This window comes from Rhodamnia argentea, chromosome 4 (assembly GCF_020921035.1).
Source record: "Rhodamnia argentea isolate NSW1041297 chromosome 4, ASM2092103v1, whole genome shotgun sequence".
Taxonomy (NCBI): Eukaryota; Viridiplantae; Streptophyta; class Magnoliopsida; order Myrtales; family Myrtaceae; genus Rhodamnia; species Rhodamnia argentea.
Window position 1 is genome coordinate 32,252,931 of NC_063153.1, and position 24,105 is coordinate 32,277,035.

The window sequence follows — 24,105 nt, forward strand, 5'->3', positions numbered from 1 at the left end:
AAAAAGTTCACAACATCTGAAGTCAAATACCCAGCAGCGGAAAGGACTTGCGTAGCATTGGTTTGGGTCCTCCACAGATTGAGGCAGTATACGCTGCACTATCATATAGAGCTGGTCACTGAAAATGACCCTATCAAGTACCTTTTGGAGAAGCCAACATTGTTGGGAAAGATGGCTAAATGGCAAATACTGCTTTCAGAGTTTGATATCAAAACCTCTCCCCCAAAGTCTATCAAGGGAAGAGCAATTGATGAGATGCTGGCTGAGAATCCTCCTAAAGACGTTTCGGAGCAAAACAAGGGAGGTCAAATTCTGAACATATCTGAAGATAAATGGACGATGTATTTTGACGGCGCGGTGAACCTCACTAGATCAGGAACTGGGGCAGTTCTGATATCCCCCGAAGATCAACATTATCCAGTTTCAGCTAAATTGGTGTTTCCATGCACCAATAACATTTCTGAATATGAAGCCTGCATACTGGGACTACAATTGGCCATCTCGTTAAAAGTAAAGAAGCTGCTAGTATATGGAGATTCCATGCTGATCATTTTACAAACCCAAGGAGAGTGGAAGACAAAGGATCCCAAGCTTATTCCTTATCATAAGTACCTCGAGGAGCTGATCCAACATTTTGAGGAGATCACTTTTGAATATCTGCCAAGAACTCAGAACCATTTCGCTGATGCTTTGGCCACATTATCAGCCATGTTACAAGTGCAAAATGGCCTTGAAATAGAGCCATTAAGGATTGACATCTTGGAGCAACCTGCATACTGCATGGTCATTGAAGAAGAACCTGATGAAGAACCGTGGTATCATGACATTAAGAATTATCTGCTGAAGGGCGAATTCCTGCAGGACAGTCAACCAGAAGATAAAAAGTATATCAGCAAGATAGCATCTAAATTTTTCCTCAGCGGACAGATCCTATACAAGAGATCCTTTGACTTAGTCCTGCTGAGGTGCGTGAATTCCAAAGATGCAAATCTCGTTATGAAAGAGATTCATGAAGGGGAATGCGGACAGCATATGAATGGCCACCTCCTCGCTAAGAAGATCATGAGACTCGGGTATTATTAGATGACTATCGAGTCGGATTGTAACCAACATGTTAGATCTTGTCATCAATGTCAGGTGTACGGCGACAAGATAAATGCGCCGCCAACTGAACTACACCAAATGACAGAACCATGGCCATTCTGCATGTGGGGAATTGATATGATTGGCCCTATCAACCCAAAGGCCTCCAACGGACATCGCTTTATTCTGGTGGCTATTGATTATTTCACCAAATGGATTGAAGCTAGCTCATATGCCAATGTCACTGCGAATAGTGTGGCTAAGTTCATCAAGCGAGATATCATCTCAAGATATGGAGTGCCAAGAGCCATCATTACAGACAATGGCTCAAATTTGAACAACAAGGTGGTCGACCACCTATTAGAACAATTTAAGGTACGATACCTTAATTCTTCACCTTACCGCCCACAAATGAATGGAGCTGTGGAAGCGGCAAACAAGAACATCAAGAAAATATTGGCCAAAACCGTTGAGAAATATCGAGACTAGCACGAAAGATTGCCATATGCTCTTATGGCTTATCGAATGTGACATTCTGAATTCCGACCCCATTTCGAAGTTATGAATGAAATGAGTATCAATGTATTCCAGTAACCTCACTCAGAATTGATCACTCTTGAGATAACTGACCAAAGGGGAATGGCTAAATAGGATAGTGCGCAGACCATAAAGGACTCGACCGCGGACTGGTATCCCGACCATAAGAGTCGCCGAGGGTACATTCTGGGTCATTGCGGGCCGATCCAGGGTTGACGTCGGAACTATTTGCTAGCGTCGTGCAATTGGTTCGCGGGTGATACCGCTACGCCATAGCATGATTTGCGAATAACCCCGAGCGATTCCCGACAATCGCGTCCTGTCAAGACCGACCGTTTCCCTCGCGATTACATGACAACCAGGGTCGCCGTGGTCCGAATTCTTAAAACGTGGTAACTAAAATCACGGGTCGATACGCGTAGCTCCTGAAAGCCGCCCGTCGGTTCGAGGTGCACTGAAAATGCGATCGGCTGATTTTGAGCGCGAAGCGGACTTCGAAATTGGCGGCCGGGTATTCGAGAATTCCAATACAAATAAACTTGGATGTCGCCTTGCAAATGTTATTAAGGATATTTGGAAGCCATATAAGTTGGAAAAATGAGGATCGGATTTGCGGAACAAAAAAATCTATTCCGGTCCCGAGTTTCGTTCAGCCCTTGAGCGACCGCGAAGGAATTTCGGTCAACCCTTGTACCGTACCCATCAGCCCCTAAATCCCCATGTGGATATTGGAGAGACATGACACTTGAAGGGATCAAGTCCCCATGCAAGTCAAACCCCAAAAACCCCACCACCTACTCTACTATTCATGTCCTACACTAACCCTACTATCTCCCACCCATCAAGTCACTCACTCAATCACTCAAACTCACCCTCTCCCTCTCTTACTCTTGGCTGATCACTCATCCTCTCTCTCACTCCCTCATTTCTTCATTTTGAGCTCAACACTCTCCCAAGAACTCTCTCTTTTCCTCTCTTGGCCGAGCACCCCTTCGGCCTCCTCACACCGCCGGTCCAAGGAGGAGCTCCACCACGCCACCGCCACTTCATCTTCCTTTCTTGGCTGTGAGTTGTTGCCGCCGCCGTGCCGTCCGTTTTTCTCTCTCTCGGCGCCGAACAAACCCTAGGGTTTCACCGCCGGTTTTGCTCATCCAACTTCAAGGTCGAATCTGATCGTGCGCGAAGGAAACGCTTTCGCCGGGTTGTTCTTCATCAAAAAGCAAGGGTAAGTGTTTCCTAACCCTTCCTAGAGCCCTAGGTTACTAAGAGACACTTGGGTTTGGCTAGATGGTGTGCTAAATGCTTGGGATAGTGAGAAATGCTAGAGAGGACCAATCTGGAAATTTCTGTGCAATTGGTATCAATGCTGGTCCTAGGATGTTTATGTGATCATATGGGTGGACATGAATGACTTGATGTGTGGATAGCACGTGGTTTAAGAGTAGACCATGGTTGGGGGCGATCGGGACCTAAAATAACTCAATTGGAGCAATTGTGCACTAAAATGGTTAGTGGGTGCTAAATGTTGTAATTCTGATGTGGGACACTTGAAAGGTGTTTTAGAATGACTTTTACATGCCTTGGCATGTGTGAAGCCTCTTGGGATTAAGTGTGTGGCTTTGTAAGAGAAAACGTGGAATTCGCTCGATTGGGACCGTTGGTATCAAAAGTAGTAATTCTGAATTGGGGGTGCTTTAAATGCATTTTATGTGATATTGTGATGTCTTGGCTAGTGTGAGACCCCTTGTAATTGCATGATTGGCCTTGTGAGGCGATATGTGGCAATTGGCCCGATTCGAGCTCGTGATGGTATTGACATGCTAAATAGCCCAAGTAATTGTGGAATTGCAATATTGTGATGTTAGGGCATGAGGCCCTTTGTGTATGACCTATACATGAGATTATAAAGTCGTGTTCAATTGAGGCGTCCGAGGCCGTATAGTATGCCGTGTTCGCCCAATTGTCCGAGACTTAATCCGGTCGTGTTCCTAAGTGTCCGAGACCGTTAAATAAATGGGGCGTATTCCTAAGTGTCCGAGACCCCATGGGGCGTATTCCTAAGTGTCTGAGACCCCAGTGTGCACACAAAAATATCTGTATTTATACGTACAATGCCGTGTTCCTAAGAGTCCGAGGCTTGTACTTGATATATGAGATTATGATACTAAATTATGGAGGTGGTATGTGAGCCCTATGGCGAGGATCGACTTGTGTGATTTGGCATGTTCTGGGTGGTTCCGTACATGATTGCTTTATTCGTGCACTTTGAATTGACCACTGTCTGCTGTTTGGATTGGATTGTTTGCATACCGAGTTTTGTCTGGAGGTACTAGGACCTTAGGATAGGTTAGGCTTCGCTTGCTGAGATGTCGATCTCACCCCTCCGTGGGACCAACATTTTCAGACCCTCAACCCCGATCACCGCGATGCCGCTACTTTTTGGACTACCGACTCGGTTTGAGCCCGTGATTACCGAGTATAGAGTGGGACCAGATCAGACGTATTATCGGAGGGTTAGCACCTTGTGGATCGACGACGCGATAGGATACTTGACCCCTTATTCCTTCCTCTCTTGGACTTATAAGGATGGGGACTATTTATCTGGACCTTTGAGGGAGGAGGTGATTCCCGAGCACGTCTTGGATGCCGCCGGACCTAGACTCCCGATAGCTTCACCTTCGAGACTCCCTGTCCTTGGACTCGTAGTTGGACCGATCCCCGAGCCTGTCCCGAACGTAGTTCATGTCGTGGATCCAGCACATGACCAGGAGATGGAGGAACCCGAAGAGGAGTCCGAACCAGAAGAAGAGCTGATACCCGAGGAGGCGTCTGATCTAGAGGAGGACCTGGAAGATGTGCCAGAGGAGGAGCCATGGGAGGAGCCTAAGCGGGCGTTTAGTGGAGCCATCGTGACGAGTTTCTCCCCGGAGTACGCCTCCCCTGCCGAGTTTACTTCTGATGATGACGCCTGACCCTTAGGTGTGTAGAGGTCCTTATCCCTACTTTTGGACCCTCGTGTGTCGACGAGTGGTTATGTTTAGGGAGTTTCCTTTTGTGTCCCCGTGCCGTATCCTTGAGTCGTAGTCATTTTATTTCTGGCGGTCTGTATGAACCTTGAACTTATCGGGCTATGTTATATGTATTTTGGTGTTATGTTCTAAGGTCATTCTATATTCATTGTCGGGTTTTGTTTTCATTGCTTCCGCTTGCATTTGCATCTCGCGTGTCTTACGTCCGTTTGCGATCCTGGTGAGTTGCGAGATTTCTTCGACAACGAGGGATGTTGGCGCGCTTGGAGGACACGGGGCGTGACATCCCCGTTGAAGTGGTATCAGAGCGAGGCTAGCTCGATCCACATCGATCGAGTATTGGAGTGATAAGGAGGAATGACTTTGGAACAACCATTAGTTATGACCTTAGGTGGTTATGAGTCTTAGGCGCGAAAGCATGTCATTTGAAATGGCGCATGTGGATTGGCCTAGTATCAAGTCCTTGTTACGGACTATTGTGTGAATTAGCTGTGATTGCTCTATGAAGTGCGGGGTTGTTTGTGATGTTTTCACTAAGCTGCAGATGCGGCTGGACCAGAGGTACGATCGAGAATCTTTGTTGTGATGCCATGGTTGCTTGAGATGCCATGATTTGATGGCTATGTTATTTGCTTTCTTGGCCTGGTATGCTTGATTGAGTACCTACTGGTTTGTCTGCCTGATGATTGTGAGGGATCTTGAAATGTTAGTTGATGGTTGATAGACGTGAGTGTTTGGCTTAGGCCCCGATCCCTGGGAAAAAAAAAAATTGTAGTTATCAGGTGTAGTGAAACCTTGCTGAGATGAGCAACCGCAATAGAGGTACTAGAGGAGCGTCTAGCTCGAGGGCCCCACCAGTAGAAGATCCAAGGCTAGACGGTGTGATTAGGACCTTGGAGCAGATAGGAGAGCTGATGGGTAGGCAGGCTCGGGAAAGAGCTGCCCTCGTGGCACAACAAGCCGAGGATAGGGCCACGATAATAGCTCAAGCTGCTGAGGCCGCCGTTGCTGTGATTAATGCGACGTTAGGGAACAATGGGAATAATGGAAACAATGGCCAGGGAAATGGAGGTGGTAATGCTCCTGCTCAAGAGAATCCTCATAGGGCCATGGGTCAGATGGTGGAGCAATTTCTGAAACTGAAGCCACCTAGGTTTGACGGGAAAGGAGACCCGGAGATGGCTCCTCGTTGGATTGAGGAGATTGAGAAATGCTTCACGGTTCTAGGATGTTCTGACGCTGAAAAAGTGACATTGGCGGTGTACCAACTCCAAGAGATTGCCCATGATTGGTGGAGGGCTACGAGAGTGACCGTTTTCCCTGAAGGAGTGGTGCCTAATTGGAATGCATTCTCTGAGGCATTCATTGGGAAGTTCTTCTCTGCAGTTGCTCGGGAGCAGAAGTTGGTTGAATTTCAGAACTTGCGTCAAGGCAACATGACAGTCGAGCAATATGAAGCGGAGTTTGCAAGGCTGTCTAAGTATGCTCCGCGGATGGTTGATAATCCTTTGGATAAGGCAAGAAGATTCAGAGATGGGCTACAACCTGACCTCCGTAGCCAACTGGTGGCTTTGGACCTGCAGAACTATGAGGAGCTATATAGGCGGGGTCAACTGATTGAAAGGGACATGAGGGAAAGAAGGAAAATGGCCCCTGGACCGCGGTTCGTCCCTCGGAGGGACAATCGTAACTTTGGGAAGAGGCCAATGATGAACAACAGGCGATTTGTTCCTCCAGTGAAGAAAGGAATTGGGAAGCCGACTCGCTCGAACAATTGGAACTGTCGTCTCTGTGGAAGGCGACATGGAAATGGACCTTGCCCCGGTCGGGGAGGTGCCTGTTTCAGATGTGGCAAGATGGGCCACCATGTTAGGCAGTGCATTGAGAAAGCTCCTGGAGATTTTCCACAGATGGTAAGGCCGCAGGGAGGGCCTCAGATTGGAGCTGCTCCACAAGGGAGCCAGAACCGACCGCCGGCGCAAGGAAGAGTCTATGCTGTGGCGCGAAAGGATGCTGAGAATGCGCCCGGCGTAGTCACAGGTACGGTTCTTCTCTGTGGTCATGCTGCTTATGCTTTGTTTGACCCTGGAGCTTCGCATTCATTCGTGTCTGCTCAATTTGCTGATTTGGCTGGAATAGAGTTAAAACCGTTGGAAGTAGTATTGCATGTGGCTACACCCTTAAAGAATGAAGCGTTGGTTTCCTTAGGGTGTCAGAACTGTAAGATAGTGATTGGCGATAGTGAAGAACTAATCGATCTTGCTGTGTTGCCCATGTATGACTTTGATGTTATTGTTGGGATGGATTGGTTAGGCAAATTAAAGGCTGTGGTTGATTGTGGTAGCAGGGCGATTCAATTCTTTCCTGTTGGTCGCCCTAGATTTGACTTTGTCGGGAGCCGGGGAGGAACCTCGATCCCTTTGATCTCGTCATTGGAGGTGACTAAGTTGATGGATGATGGATGTGAGGCCTATTTAGCGGTTGTGTTGGATCCGACGGTGGAAGAACCTAAGTTAGAAAACATATCGGTAGTATGTGAATACCCCGATGTCTTTCCTCAAGATTTACCTGGATTGCCACCCGAGAGAGAAACAGAATTCTCTATTGAGTTAGCCCCTGGGACGGAACCGATATCGAAGGCACCCTATAGAATGTCCCTATCTGAGTTGAAGGAGTTAAAGGTGCAAATGCAAGAACTATTGGACAAAGGGTTTATTCGTCCAAGTGCTTCACCTTGGGGAGCACCAGTTTTGTTTGTGAGGAAAAAGGATGGGTCGTTGCGCTTGTGCATCGACTATAGGCAGTTGAATCAGGCGACCATTAAGAACAAGTACCCATTGCCAAGGATAGATGACTTGTTCGACCAACTGCAAGGTGCATCGGTATTCTCCAAGATCGACTTAAGGACGGGATATCACCAGTTGAGGATTAAGAAGGAGGATGTCCCTAAGACTGCCTTTAGGACAAGGTATGGGCATTATGAGTTTACAGTGATGCCATTTGGATTGACCAATGCCCCAGCTGCATTTATGGACTTGATGCATCGTGTGTTCAAGGAGTATTTGGATAAGTTTGTCATAGTGTTCATAGATGACATTCTGATTTACTCGATGAGTAATGGCGAACATGAAGTACACTTGAGGATTGTCTTGCAGACATTAAGGGAACACTCACTTTACGCCAAGTTTAGTAAGTGTGAGTTCTGGTTGAATAGAGTGGCGTTCCTTGGACATGTAGTATCTGGAGATGGAATCTCAATGGATCCTGCAAAAATCGAAGCGGTGATGAGTTGGCCTAGACCGACAACGGTGACTGAAGTGCGGAGTTTCTTGGGACTGGCAGGCTACTATAGAAGGTTTGTGGAGAAGTTCTCCTCAATAGCCATGCCATTAACTAGATTGACGAAGAAGGAAACGAAGTTTGAATGGACCGACAAGTGCGAAAGAAGTTTCCAAGAACTGAAGCATAGGCTGACCACCGCACCAGTGTTGACTATTCCCTCCGGACCGGGAGGTTACGAGATCTATAGTGACGCATCTTTGAAAGGATTGGGGTGTGTGCTAATGCAACATGGAAAAGTTGTGGCTTATGCATCGCGTCAATTAAGACCTCATGAGATGAATTACCCGACTCACGATCTGGAGCTTGCTGCTATAGTCTTCGCCTTGAAGATCTGGAGGCATTATCTGTGTGGAGAAAAGTTTCAGATCTATACGGATCATCAGAGTCTAAAGTACTTGTTTTCCCAAAAGGAGTTGAATATGAGACAACGTCGGTGGATAGAGTTGCTTAAGGACTATGACCGTGACATTCTGTATCACCCTGGGAAAGCAAATAAGGTAGCGGATGCGCTAAGTCGGAAGTCAAGTATGGCGCATATGCTAGTGAAAGAGTGGACTCTGCTAGAAAGGATAAGGGATTCGGAGTTCAAATTGGAAGTCTGTCGGTTGTCCAATTTGATGGCGACACTAAGGATTGAACCCGAGATCCAGGATAGGATTAAGGCATTACAGTCGACGGACCCCGACCTCCAAAAGATTCTGGAAATGGAGGCGAATAAAAGGAAACCTGAGTTTCAGGTATCGGAGGATGGAATACTGAAGTTTCGTGGGAGGTTATACGTACCCAATGACGAAGAGCTCCGAGAAAGGATTCTATCAGAAGCACATCGGAGTAACTATAGTATCCACCCTGGATGTACGAAGATGTACCAAAATCTCCGTCAGCACTACTGGTGGAATGGAATGAAAGTGGACGTCGCCAAGCACGTGGCAAAATGCTTAACGTGCCAGCAAGTGAAAGCACAACATTGTAAACCGGGAGGCCTACTTCAACCGTTGGAAATCCCTGAGTGGAAATGGGAGCACATCACGATGGATTTTGTTATGGCCTTACCAAGGAGTCAAAGGGGACATGACTCCATATGGGTGATCGTGGATCGATTGACCAAGTCTGCACATTTTCTCGCGGTGCGAAAGGATTTCGCTATGGACAGGTACGCCGAACTGTACATGAGGCAGATCGTTCGACTACATGGAGTGCCGGTGACAATCACGTCAGACAGAGATCCCAAGTTTACCGCTTCGTTTTGGAAAAGCCTGCAGGAAGCGATGGGGACAAAGTTGCGAGCAAGATCCGCCTACCACCCTCAGACGGATGGACAGTCCGAGAGAACTATTCAGACGTTGGAAGATATGTTAAGGGCGTGTGTCATAGACTTCAAAAGAGGTTGGGAAGAGCAGTTGCACCTTGTGGAGTTCGCCTATAACAACAGCTATCAGCAGAGTATCGGAATGGCACCGTTCGAAGCCTTGTATGGCAGAGCGTGCCGAACGCCAATTTCTTGGGGCGAAGTCGGTGAGAGGAGTATAACAGGCCCGGAGTTAGTAGAACAGATCGGTTGAAGCAGTGAAGGTGATTAGAGAAAGACTTAAGACCGCCCAAAGTCGCCGAAAAGCTACGGCCGACAGACGACGTAAGCCTTTGGAATTCCAAGTGGGAGATCATGTGTTCCTTAAGGTATCGCCAATGCGAGGATTATCTCGATTTGGGAAGAAAGGGAAACTAAGTCCGAGATACGTGGGACCTTTCGAGATACTAGAGCGAATTGGAACCCTGGCCTATCGACTAGCCTTACCGCCAAATCTGTCGCAAGTCCACAACGTCTTTCACGTGTCAATGCTACGGAAGTATGAGCCCGATCCGACCCATGTCTTGGATTATGAAGCTATCGAAGTGGATGATCGAGTAACATACGTGGAAAGACCGGTTAGGATCGAGGACAGGAAGGAACAAGTCCTGAGAAACAAGACAATTCCGTTGGTAAAAGTAATCTGGGAGCACCACGGAACGGAAGGAGCCACCTGGGAGAGCGAGGAAGCTATGAGGCGTAAATACCCCCACCTGTTTTAGTAGCTAAGTCTTGTAAATTTCGAGGACGAAATTTTTGTAAGGGGGGAAGAATTGTGACATTCTGAATTCCGACCCCATTTCGAAGTTATGAATGAAATGAGTATCAATGTATTCCAGTAACCTCACTCGGAATTGATCACTCTTGAGATAACTGACCAAAGGGGAATGGCTAAATAGGATAGTGCGCAGACCATAAAGGACTCGACCGCGGACCGGTATCCCGACCATAAGAGTCGCCGAGGGTACATTCTGGGTCATTGCGGGCCGATCCAGGGTTGACGTCGGAACTATTTGCTAGCGTCGTGCAATTGGTTCGCGGGTGATACCGCTACGCCATAGCATGATTTGCGAATAACCCCGAACGATTCCCCGACAATCGCGTCCCGTCAAGACCGACCGTTTCCCTCGCGATTACATGACAACCAGGGTCGCCGTGGTCCGAATTCTTAAAACGTGGTAACTAAAATCACGGGTCGATACGCGTAGCTCCTGAAAGCCGCCCGTCGGTTCGAGGTGCACTGAAAATGCGATCGGCTGATTTTGAGCGCGAAGCGGACTTCGAAATTGGCGGCCGGGTATTCGAGAATTCCAATACAAATAAACTTGGATGTCGCCTTGCAAATGTTATTAAGGATATTTGGAAGCCATATAAGTTGGAAAAATGAGGATCGGATTTGCGGAACAAAAAAATCTATTCCGGTCCCGAGTTTCGTTCAGCCCTTGAGCGACCGCGAAGGAATTTCGGTCAACCCTTGTACCGTACCCATCAGCCCCTAAATCCCCATGTGGATATTGGAGAGACATGACACTTGAAGGGATCAAGTCCCCATGCAAGTCAAACCCCAAAAACCCCACCACCTACTCTACTATTCATGTCCTACACTAACCCTACTATCTCCCACCCATCAAGTCACTCACTCAATCACTCAAACTCACCCTCTCCCTCTCTTACTCTTGGCTGATCACTCATCCTCTCTCTCACTCCCTCATTTCTTCATTTTGAGCTCAACACTCTCCCAAGAACTCTCTCTTTTCCTCTCTTGGCCGAGCACCCCTTCGGCCTCCTCACACCGCCGGTCCAAGGAGGAGCTCCACCACGCCACCGCCACTTCATCTTCCTTTCTTGGCTGTGAGTTGTTGCCGCCGCCGTGCCGTCCGTTTTCTCTCTCTCGGCGCCGAACAAACCCTAGGGTTTCACCGCCGGTTTTGCTCATCCAACTTCAAGGTCGAATCTGATCGTGCGCGAAGGAAACGCTTTCGCCGGGTTGTTCTTCATCAAAAAGCAAGGGTAAGTGTTTCCTAACCCTTCCTAGAGCCCTAGGTTACTAAGAGACACTTGGGTTTGGCTAGATGGTGTGCTAAATGCTTGGGATAGTGAGAAATGCTAGAGAGGACCAATCTGGAAATTTCTGTGCAATTGGTATCAATGCTGGTCCTAGGATGTTTATGTGATCATATGGGTGGACATGAATGACTTGATGTGTGGATAGCACGTGGTTTAAGAGTAGACCATGGTTGGGGGCGATCGGGACCTAAAATAACTCAATTGGAGCAATTGTGCACTAAAATGGTTAGTGGGTGCTAAATGTTGTAATTCTGATGTGGGACACTTGAAAGGTGTTTTAGAATGACTTTTACATGCCTTGGCATGTGTGAAGCCTCTTGGGATTAAGTGTGTGGCTTTGTAAGAGAAAACGTGGAATTCGCTCGATTGGGACCGTTGGTATCAAAAGTAGTAATTCTGAATTGGGGGTGCTTTAAATGCATTTTATGTGATATTGTGATGTCTTGGCTAGTGTGAGACCCCTTGTAATTGCATGATTGGCCTTGTGAGGCGATATGTGGCAATTGGCCCGATTCGAGCTCGTGATGGTATTGACATGCTAAATAGCCCAAGTAATTGTGGAATTGCAATATTGTGATGTTAGGGCATGAGGCCCTTTGTGTATGACCTATACATGAGATTATAAAGTCGTGTTCAATTGAGGCGTCCGAGGCCGTATAGTATGCCGTGTTCGCCCAATTGTCCGAGACTTAATCCGGTCGTGTTCCTAAGTGTCCGAGACCGTTAAATAAATGGGGCGTATTCCTAAGTGTCCGAGACCCCATGGGGCGTATTCCTAAGTGTCCGAGACCCCAGTGTGCACACAAAAATATCTGTATTTATACGTACAATGCCGTGTTCCTAAGAGTCCGAGGCTTGTACTTGATATATGAGATTATGATACTAAATTATGGAGGTGGTATGTGAGCCCTATGGCGAGGATCGACTTGTGTGATTTGGCATGTTACGGGTGGTTACGTACATGATTGCTTTATTCGTGCACTTTGAATTGACCACTGTCTGCTGTTTGGATTGGATTGTTTGCATACCGAGTTTTGTCTGGAGGTACTAGGACCTTAGGATAGGTTAGGCTTCGCTTACTGAGATGTCGATCTCACCCCTCTGTGGGACCAACATTTTCAGACCCTCACCCACGATCACCGCGATGCCGCTACTTTTTGGACTACCGACTCGGTTTGAGCCCGTGATTACCGAGTATAGAGTGGGACCAGATCAGACGTATTATCGGAGGGTTAGCACCTTGTGGATCGACGACGCGATAGGATACTTGACCCCTTATTCCTTCCTCTCTTGGACTTATAAGGATGGGGACTATTTATCTGGACCTTTGAGGGAGGAGGTGATTCCCGAGCACGTCTTGGATGCCGCCGGACCTAGACTCCCGATAGCTTCACCTTCGAGACTCCCTGTCCTTGGACCTGTAGTTGGACCGATCCCCGAGCCTGTCCCGAACGTAGTTCATGTCGTGGATCCAGCACATGACCGGGAGATGGAGGAACCCGAAGAGGAGTCCGAACCAGAAGAAGAGCTGATACCCGAGGAGGCGTCTGATCTAGAGGAGGACCTGGAAGATGTGCCGGAGGAGGAGCCATGGGAGGAGCCTAAGCGGGCGTTTAGTGGAGCCATCGTGACGAGTTTCTCCCCGGAGTACGCTCCCCCTGCCGAGTTTACTTCTGATGATGACGCCTGACCCTTAGGTGTGTAGAGGTCCTTATCCCTACTTTTGGACCCTCGTGTGTCGACGAGTGGTTATGTTTAGGGAGTTTCCTTTTGTGTCCCCGTGCCGTATCCTTGAGTCGTAGTCATTTTATTTCTGGCGGTCTGTATGAACCTTGAACTTATCGGGCTATGTTATATGTATTTTGGTGTTATGTTCTAAGGTCATTCTATATTCATTGTCGGGTTTTGTTTTCATTGCTTCCGCTTGCATTTGCATCTCGCGTGTCTTACGTCCGTTTGCGATCCTGGTGAGTTGCGAGATTTCTTCGACAACGAGGGATGTTGGCGCGCTTGGAGGACACGGGGCGTGACATCGAACTTCGATACGTACTTCAACTGGGGCAACTCCCTACTCTTTGGTATACGGTATGGAAGCAGTCCTACCAGTGGAGGTGGAAATCCCCTCTTTAAGGATATTGTCTCAAGTTGAGCTCACGGAAGAGGAGTGGAATCGGCAGAGACATGAACAATTGAATTTGATTGATGAAAGGCGATTAAGGGCTATATGTCATGGTCAAAGTTATCGGAAGAAGGTGGCCAGAGCTTTTAACAAGAAGGTCAAGTCTAGAAATTTTGAAGCAGGGATGCTGATTGTGAAGAAGATGCTCCCAAATGCCCAACATCCAGGAGGCAAATTCATGCCAAATTATGAAGGCCCTTACGTGATTCAGAAGGTCTTATCCGGAGGAGCTCTTATACTTGTAAACATGGATGGAGAAGAGTTGGCAAGTCCAGTGAATTCGGATGCCGTGAAGAGATATTTTCCTTGAAATAAATTGAGCTTTAGAGCGATTGACGAGCAGATCTGAGTCACATAAATATTTTGCATTCGCATGGCATTTGCATACATGCATTTGCATACATTTGTATTTTGTAGGTGGACTGGGAATCATGAAGAACTTTGCAGAGCAATTGATCAAAACGGGGAAGTTATCTGTTATTTTGGATTACAGATTTTGTATATTTTGAACTGATTGTTCCCTTTTATTTTTACAGGAGACGGGAATCAACATCCGAAGGAGATAAGAAGAAATCACTTCGGAATTTGAAAATTTAAATATCTTTGAACTGATTGTTTCCTTTTTGTTTTTTTTACAGGAGACGGGAATCGACAGCCGAAGGGGACAAGAAGAAATCACTTCGGGATTTAAAATTTTGAATATTTTGAACTGATTGTTTCCTTTTGTTTTTTACAGGGGACAGAAGCCAATATTTGAAGAAGACAGGTTTGAGGTTCTCTTCCTTTACAAAGAATTTTCATATACCGTCGTGCTTGAAATTGAAAAACTTGGATTCATAGAGCCACAAGGCCCTTTCAAAGAGACATTCATTACAAGTTTCAAAAACATCTTCTGAACATATCTTTTGATGAGAACATTTTGCAAACGATGAATTTTGATGAAAACGCCTTGAGTTTCTATAAAAGGGCATGCTTTGAAAGTTTTTCAAAAGAATGATCCTTCAGATGAAAAGAGGCAAGCATTATCCTCAAACACGTCTCTGATACACTTGAGCGATGAGTGAGAGTGATAGAGCGAAAGAGCTTAATTTTGGGACGTAGAGATCATTCGCGGTGATTACATAGATTGAAATGATGAAAGGCATTTCCATTTCAAAATTATCCATACACATTTATATCCCTTTGACAACCAATCTGAGCCAAAAGGGAGAATTTTCTGAATATAACCCTGTCAAGAACCACCCCACACTGGGGCATATTTGGAGGTTCATTAGATGATTCTTTGGAGAAAAGATTAGGTAAGACTTTATTGTGCTAACCTGCATCAATCTTTTTGTGATAGCTTCAGGTGATTTCTGGCAGAGACTTGGAACACCTCAAAGTGAAGAAAAGCATTTCATTTCTATATCCCCAAACACTTACCCTTTGAAAAAGCAAATTTGAGCCTTTGAATATTCATTTCTAAACCCTTGTTGATGATCACCTCCCCACACTGGGGCAAACATAGGAATTACCAGCAATGAGTCAAAAAGCATGATCGGAAGAATTTTGATACTGGTCTCCAAAAGAGCCAGTCAATGCAAAAAAATGGTGAAGAATGAAAGGGTTAGAAAAAGCAAAGCGCCTGGTAAAAGCAAGGCCGAAGCCCATGAAAAGAGCACCCCGAAAAGGGGCAAATCCTGAAGAAAAATCATCAAGATGAAAAGAGGGAAATCCTCAAAATCAATTGGAAAAAGAATGATCATGAATCTTCTGCAAAAGGCAAATGAATGCTGGAAAAATGTCAAGGTGATCACCAAAAGTTCACCCCTCTTTTGAAAATATGGTCATTCTTAAAGAGCCCACCTTGAGCCAAGATACAACCTATCACCAAAACTTTTCTGATCTAAGAGTTGTTTCAGGTCGATGCAAGAAATCATACAGGAAGCTACCGCTTAAAGAGGTAAGTACAATCCTGTCTTATTATGACTTCGGGGTTCTTGACTTGTAGACCCGAAGAAGCTATTGTTGATCAAAATTCATTTCTAAACCTTAAATTGAATATCCTTTGATAAGCCTTTGACCTGGCCTGAATTACGGTCCCTTTTAAAATGCCTTCTCTGATTAGTCGGATTGTATGCATCTCGAATGATCCCGAAACCTCAAGGTTAGGTTTCCTCTGAGCGGATTTGAATTTCAAGAAAAGCCTTCCCAAATGGTGAGAAGCCCTCTTTGATGAAGGAAAACCTTTTGAAAAACATTTAAGACAACCTTTTTGTAGAACACTCGGGATGTGTCATTCAAAATTCACCCTCAGTGAAACTTGAACTTGTGATTGGACACATTTCTCTCGCAAATACACTTTGAAAATTTGGCTAAGAATTCTTAAGTTTCTCCCCAAGACTTAGAATTGTCATTCTAATGATATTTGATTAAACTTTCTGCAGGTTCCCTGGTGACCCCAAATCCTCGGAAAAGTTACATTTCAAAGATTTGGTTAACTTGAACTTTCTGCGGGTTCCCTGGTGATCCCAAATCCTCGGAAAAGTTGCATTTTAAAATTTGATTAACTTGGATTCTCTGCAGGTCTTTTGGCATCCCCGGGTCCTCGGATCCTCAACTTTGAAAATTTGAAATAGGGTTTGAGCTACTGTAGGTACACTAGTCAACCTAGGTCCTCAGATGGCACCCTCTCGGACGGTGAGTAGCTGCATAGACGAAAGCCGATCTGCTTTTTAGAAAATTTGAAATAGGGTTTGAGCTCCGTAGGTACACTAGTCAACCTAGGTCCTCAGATGGCACCTTCTCGGACGGTGAGTAGCCGCATAGACGAAAGCCGATCTGCTTTTTAGAAAATTTGAAATAGGGTTTGAGCTCCGTAGGTACACTAGTCAACCTAGGTCCTCAGATAGCACCCTCTCGGACGGTGAGTAGCCGCATAGACGAAAGCCGATCTGCTTTTTAGAAAATTTTGAAATAGGGTTTGAGCTCTGTAGGTACACTAGTCAACCTAGGTCCTAAGATGGCACCCTCTCGGACGGTGAGTAGCTGCATAGACGAAAGCCGATCTGCTTTTTAGAAAATTTGAAATAGGGTTTGAGCTATGTAGGTGCACTAGTCAACCTAGGTCCTCAGATGGCACCCTCTCGGACGGTGAGTAGCCGCATAGACGAAAGCCGATCTGCTTTTTAGAAAATTTGAAATAAGGTTTGAGCTCTGTAGGTACACTAGTCAACCTAGGTCCTCAGATGGCACCCTCTCGGACGGTGAGTAGCTGCATAGACGAAAGCCGATCTGCTTTTTAGAAAATTTGAAATAGGGTTTGAGCTCCGTAGGTACACTAGTCAACCTAGCTCCTCAGATGGCACCCTCCCGGACGGTGAGTAGCTGCATAGATGAAAGCCGATCTGCGTTTTAGATGGTGAGTCCCCGCATGGAGGATAGCCAATCTCTTTTAAATAGGTGAAACCCCTTTGTTACAAGGGTGAACCTCCCCTTTCAGACGGTGAGTAGCTGCATAGACGAAAGCCGATCTGCATTTTAGATGGTGAATCTCCGCATGGAGGATAGCCAATCTCTTTTCAAATAGGTGAAACCCCTTTGTTACAAGGGTGAACCTCCCTTCCAGACGGTGAGTAGCTGCATAGACGAAAACCGATCTGCTTTTTAGAAAATTTGAAATAGGGTTTGAGCTTCTGTAGGTACACTAGTTAACCTAGGTCCTCAGATGGCACCCTCTCGGACGGTGAGTAGCTCCATAGACGAAAGCCGATCTGCTTTTTAGAAAATTTGAAATAGGGTTTGAGCTTCCGTAGGTACACTAGTTAACCTAGGTCCTTAGATGGCACCCTCTCGGACGGTGAGTAGTTGCATAGACGAAAGCCGATCCGCTTTTTTAGAAAATTTGAAATAGGGTTTGAGCTTCTGTAGGTACACTAGTCGACCTAGGTCCTCAGATAGCACCCACTCGGACGGTGAGTAGCTTCCTAGATGAAAGTCGATCTGCATTTTAGATGGTGAGTCCCCGCATGGAGGATAGCCAATCTCTTTTAAATAGGTGAAACCCCTTTGTTACAAGGGTGAACCTCCCTTCCGAACGGTGAGTAGCTTCCTAGATGAAAGCCGATCTGCGTCTTAGATGATGAGTCCCCGCATAGAGGATAGCCAATCTCTTTTAAATAGGTGAAACCCCTTTGTTACAAGGGTGAACCTCCATTTCAGACGGTGAGTAGCTTCCTAGATGAAAGCCGATCTGCCCCTTTGAAATGATGAATACCCGGTGGATAGTCAAACCATTTTGAATAGGTGAAATCCCTTTGTTACAAGAGTGAACCTCCCTTCTAAGTTTTCAAACCACCGCTAGACACCGGATGGACGCCGACCATCGCGAAATCTCGCCATTCATTCGAAGGTAATTTCATACACCGAATCTTTCTACCTCGGATCAACAAATCTCGGATTACACACGGGTGAGCTACGGGTAAGCCTCTCTCTCTTCTCATTTCTCTTTCACATAAAATGAGCATGAACTGAAACAATTCCCCACGGAGTTAGAACTTTAACAGCAAAGGTAAAACAATCGAATGTCAAGACTTATTTTCTTTAGATTTTTCCCCAGCAGAGTCGATTAAGGATCCAGGTGTCACCTTGTCTTTGAAAGCAACCTCTAATCTAGATAACTTTCAAAGAGGGGCAATTGTTGACACCCGAATTTTTAATCGGTTTTCATTTAGTTTTATTTTCCAAAATTCCCAAAAATTCACAAAAAAATCAAAAAATTAAAAATCAACATTGGAAGCCTTGGCCAAGCATAAGGAACCAATTTGGAACAAAAAATTTTTTTCATATTTTTCACATTTTTTTAATATTTTCCGAAAATAGAAAAATCTTTGAAAAATCATAAAAAAATAGCTTTCGAGGTCACAAAAATACACACAAATGCCCAATATTTTTCTTTTAATTCCCTTTTCATATTGACCTCAAGAAAAATTGAAATTGAGTTCAATTTTAGGTGTTCCTTCATAATGCCTAAGGTTGAATTTGCATAAAAAATACCAATTGAGTCTTTTCATTTGCAATTTTTGTACATTTAGAGTCTAGACATTCAATTGCAATCCCTTTGTACTTCAATTTGATCCATTGCACCTACAATTGCGCGAATTGCACAAATTAGACAAGAATCCCCAAATTATTTGCAATTTAGTCCCTCAATTTGCAATGTTTGAAATTACTTCCAATTGAGGAACTTTTTATACACAATTGAGCTACCCCTAAGGTTTTTGAACATTCTGAATCGATTGGCGTGGGTCTCGTAGTCCAATTTTACCAAATTGACGTCCAATTGAATTTTTCCCCAATTTGGGCAAATAGAAAAATTTGGGGGTTTTGTGCAAATTGATAGAAAATTTTGGGCAAAATTGCATTTCTAGATAATATACAAGCCCCTAAGTCCAATTTTGAAGATTAATTTCAAAAATTCTTTACCGTTTTTGATTAATTTCAAAAATTGTGCATAAAACACTGTCTGAACCGGTTCGGACCGGTCTGACCGCCGGTCGAATCGGTCCAAACAGTGTCGTCTTCAACCTCTCATCCGCGCGATTTGCAGCTTTGAAGGCCGAGTTTCAATAGCCAAATTGGGGTTCAATTCAACCATAATCGAACTAATTGTTTTGGGGCTTTTGTTTCTCGGGTCGAGGAGAGTCGATTGTCGTCGACGGCACAGGTGATCGTCGCCGGAGAACGGCGACATTGCCGGTCAAAGCCTCGGCGCCCAAAAAGTCAACATAATGCATTCAGAGTTCGATTGGCGCTCGTTTTGGGTTCAACGAAGGCTTAACGGACTGGGACGGAATCCTAATGATTCCATCACCGTCCGCCGAGCCATAAACCACGTGATTAGCACGTGAGAGCCTCGGCCGACTCAAGCCCGTGCGCGCGCGATTTTTGAAAATGAGTATAAAAGGGTTGAGAGGATTCTAGAACGAAAGGGGTGGCTCATTCGCTCATTCACACAACAGAATAGAGAGAGAAATAGAGAGAAGAGAGAGAAAGACGCTCTCGCGAGCTTCAACGCAGCCTCGTCGGAGCTTGACTATGGAACGCTCGTCCGGCCACCACAGACCAAATCGGAGTACCGGACCACCGCCGGAAGCTTCCTTAGACTTCCGTAAAGCGATCGTCTTGAGCCAAGCAACCCGAGATCTCCAGAAACGGTGAGTCCACTTCGCGATAATCTCTCCGTGCGATCATGGCATCCTTCTATTCCGTGCACAATTAGTGAAATTAATGTAGGCGTTTTACTCTTTGAACATCACTAATCACGATCGCACTACGTTTTTGCATCGATTCCTCCCTAATTGCCCGAGTCGAACCTCCATCACAACTCGGGCCCGGCCAAACACCGGCCGGACCTCGCTGGCCCACCTGCGAGCTCGATCCGAGCTGGAGGTAAGTCTTCTCAACACCTCGGGATGCTTCTGTGTAGAGGAATTGGATTGATATGCTCTTTGTTGCTTGATTGATTGTTCATAGTTAAGCTCTGTGCGAGTTCGATTATTGGTGATTTTGTGGATGAAATTATCTGATTCTTAGATATGTTGATCCGGATGAATAGACGAGTCGATCGGCGTTGGTCTCGAGTTATTCTGGCGAGATCTCGCCGTTGGATCTCGCCGGAGCAACTCTGGCCGTCCATTCTGTCGTCGCAGTGGAGAAGACGAAGTCTACGTGGCGGTCAACTCGGTCAGCGGTCCGACGTGTCAAGCGTTGGTTGGTCCGGCTCGTCGCCGACTCGGCTCGGCCGTTGGCGCGGACGAGCCGAGTCAGCTCAGATCCGACGGCCACGGTAATTAGGTAGATTTGATTTAGGGCCGTCGGATCTGATTTTCTATTTTTTTTTTTTATTATTTAGTATATTAGATAGAAATAAAAAATACAAAACGGTGCCGTTTAGGTGGTACTCGGGCGACGTCGTTTTTGTATTTGGTAGAATAGACGGTCGAGATCGAGTCTAGATTAGATCCCGACCGTCCAAGATCTTAATTGGGGCGACGTCGTTTTGTGCTTAGAATGGATGCGTCGTCGTTTTGTGGTCGAGAAGGACGGACGATCCGGATTAGGCTTAGGACCAATCGCAGTCGTTCATTGTTATAAGTGGATGCGGTGTCGTTTTATAGTTAGATAGATCGACGGTCCAGATTAGATCCCAAGTTTGATCGCGGCCGTCCCTTTTAATGCAAGATGCGGTGTCGTTTAAGATAAGCGGGCTGACACGGCGTCGTTTCACTTGGGCGAAGATCGACGGCTGAGATTGATTCTGGGATTGATCTTAGCCGTTCGTTTCTTTTTTGTATATTCAGAATATTAGAATATGTTTTAGAAAAATCAAAAATAAATAGATAAATACGTATACGGCGTCGTATAGGGCTAGAGTGAGTCTGCAGGCGGTTGGACCGGGTTGACCGGTCGTTGACCGGGTTCACCCGGTCCGGTTTAATAATAAAAAATAATAAAAAATAAAAAGAAATTTCCAAAAATCCAAAAAAATTGCAAAAATAATTAGAAAATTAATAAAAATTCCCAGATTTTCACAAAAAATTTCTAAAAATTTGTAGATCGATTCGGGACTCATAAAGTCTGGATCGATAATTTTGAGGCTTCGAGGGTCGATCCGTGTCGATCCGAAAAATTCCCAATATTTTTAGAAAATAAATAAAAAATTCAAAAAATTAGAAAAATTCCATAAAATCACAAAAAATGGGAAATGGCCACATTCAACTGGCCCGACCTCGATTTTGTGATTTTCGGGTCCCGAACCTCAAAAAATGACCATTCTACCCTTCTGGGCCTTCCGCCCCAAATTTTGGCCAAATCACCCCAAAACCCAAATTTGATTTTTGTGTGGGCCGATAGGGCCATCTTCAGGTATATAGAGCCTTGATTGATTGATTTGACTGTTTGAAATTATATTGATTGCGCATTTTAATTTTTCTGATTGTGATTGATAGGAATAGTAAAATCCCCATCCGCATGAATACTTAGAATTGTTAGGACCTACCTCATCCGATATCGCATCCGCATGAATTCTTAGGTTAGAAAAACACTCGACATCGGTAACGGAAAGGGCGTCAATATGAATTTTGGCGTAACCAAGTCCCCGGACCCAAAAATCTCGGGTTTTCGCGGAACCGAACGGTTTCTCCCGATCGCTCGGTAAGGTTTTCCGGTCGTACCTTCAAATAAATCGATCGGTGGCGACTCCAAATTGCATGTACACCTCGCACATGCCACTCAACCACACAAGGTCAATTTCGATATTTTATAAATTTTACCCGACATCGCGATTCGAGTAATGGGTCTTGGGAGGGGCCCGCGATCCCACACATAATAAAAAATAGATATAAAAAGGGATCGGCTCGTTAACCCTACCACACCACCGCTGGGATTTTATCGAACGACGAGGAGGGTCGCGACACTCGCCAATTTCATATACAACTCCCAAATTCTCTCCTTTTCATGCTTGATCTCCAAATGGCATCCACAACGGGTATAATCGCAACTCTTGCTACGAATGCGGTTCCGTCCATTGAGCTCCCGTCCGTTGACAAATCCAAAGACTGGAAAAGTAGCGGGTACACGGTCTTCACGTCGAATAGTCCTCCGCTCCCATGTGAATACGTCGGGTACATCAATATGACCTCGGGGCGCCATCTATCCTAAAAAGGAAAATTTGACCTTCAACCCCGATCACTTAAACGATCTTACAAATTGTGATGATATGTCGTGAAAATGCATGGTATGCAAAATTTAAATTTATAAGTTCAAAATAAAAAGGGTAGAAAGCCTTACCAACCGATGTTACTCTTTTTTGGTTTTTGGTTTTAGATATACCAACCATCCGTTTCACATGCGCATGAGACAAGTGAGGTTCAACTCTAAAGAAATCAAAAAGGCTCGGGTATGGACCTAAAATGGCTCCCGCTATACAAATCGATGGGCCGCTCACAAGCGCAATCAAACAACAAGTGGGTAGGACCATCAATCTTGCATAGCGAGCGAGATCAAATATGGTCAGCCCAAGTGCAATCAAACACAAGAGCTTTGCATACCGATCCCTATCTATGGCGACCTATGGGGTGATTCGCGGCTCGGGTTTAGGCGCTTGTGTGTGCGGTGTCGTGATCCTCGGAATATTCAAGACATGCACAACAATTTATATTCAAAACACCGCTTCAATATTTGCATAAATAAACAAACAACCCAAAACTCTATATCCGCATCAAAAGGGTTAGCACAGACGTCACCCCTTATAACTCCCATCCGCATCAACATTTAACACTTTTTGTTAGTAGACGTACCTCACCTTCAAGAGCATCTGCCGAAAACGTGGTTAGAAAGCAATCAACATTTTTATCGGCTTAAGTCCTCTTAATATTCCCCAATGGAGTCGCCGATCTGTCGCGACCCTTCGCTTCCGGCGGACGGGGCTAACGAGCCGATCCCTCCTTTTTATTGTAACCCCGGTTGTCGGCGGGGTAATTTTTTAGGGATCATGGATCTCTCCGAAGACCCATTACTCGAATCGCGATGTCGGGTAAAATTTATCAAATAACGATATCGACCTTAGTGTGGTCGGGTGGCATGTGCAATGTGTACATGTAATTTGGAGTCGCCACCGATCGATTTATTGGAAGGTACGATTGGAAAACCTTACCGAGCGGTCGGGAGAAACCGTTCGATTTTGCGAAAACTAGAGATTTTGGGTCCGGGGACTTGATTACGCCAAGATTCATATTGACGCCCTTTCGGTTACCGATGTCGAGTGTATTTCTAACCTAAGAATTCATGCGGACGCGATATTGGGTGAGGTAGGTCCTAACAATTCTAAGTATTCATGCAGATAGGGATTTTCTATCCTAACATCCACAATCAGAAAAAATTTAATGTGCAATCAAAATCAACACAAGCAATCAAATCAAACAATCAAGGTTTGACATGTCTAAAATGGCCCTATCGGCCCACACAAAAATCAAATTCGGGTTTCGGGGTGATTTGGTGAAAATTTGGGACGGAAGGCCCGGAGGGGTAGAATGGTCATTTTTAGGGTTCGGGACCCGAAAATCACAAAATCAGGGTCGGGCCAGTTGAATGTGGTCATTCCCATTTTTTGTGATTTTATGGAATTTTTCTAATTTTTGTAATTTTTTGAATTTTTTTATTTATTTTTTGAAAGATCGGGAATTTTCCGGATCGAAATGGATCGACCCTCGAAATCTCAAAATTCTCGATCCAGACTTTATGAGTCCCGAATCGATCTAGGAATTTTTAGAAATTTTTTGTGAAAATCTGGGAATTTTTGTGAATTTTCTATGTATTTTTGCAATTTTTTTGGATTTTTGGAAATTCCTTTTTATTATTATTTTTTATTTTTTTATTAATATACCGGACCGGGTCAACCCGGTCCGACCGCCCATCGACCTGCTCGACCTCCAAAAAGGCACCGTATATGTATATATTTATTTATTTATTTTTATTTTCTA

At 45.2% G+C, this 24,105-nt stretch overlaps 1 protein-coding gene across 1 annotated transcript; it reads left to right on the forward strand.

Annotated features, from left to right (window-relative positions):
• Positions 1-5,452: 5,452 nt before the first annotated feature.
• LOC125314886 lies at positions 5,453-6,840 on the forward strand. Its single transcript, XM_048278147.1, has 2 exons — positions 5,453-6,726; positions 6,789-6,840. The coding sequence occupies exons 1-2, from the start codon at positions 5,453-5,455 to the stop codon at positions 6,838-6,840; spliced, it is 1,326 nt and encodes a 441-aa protein (XP_048134104.1).
• Positions 6,841-24,105: the final 17,265 nt, after the last annotated feature.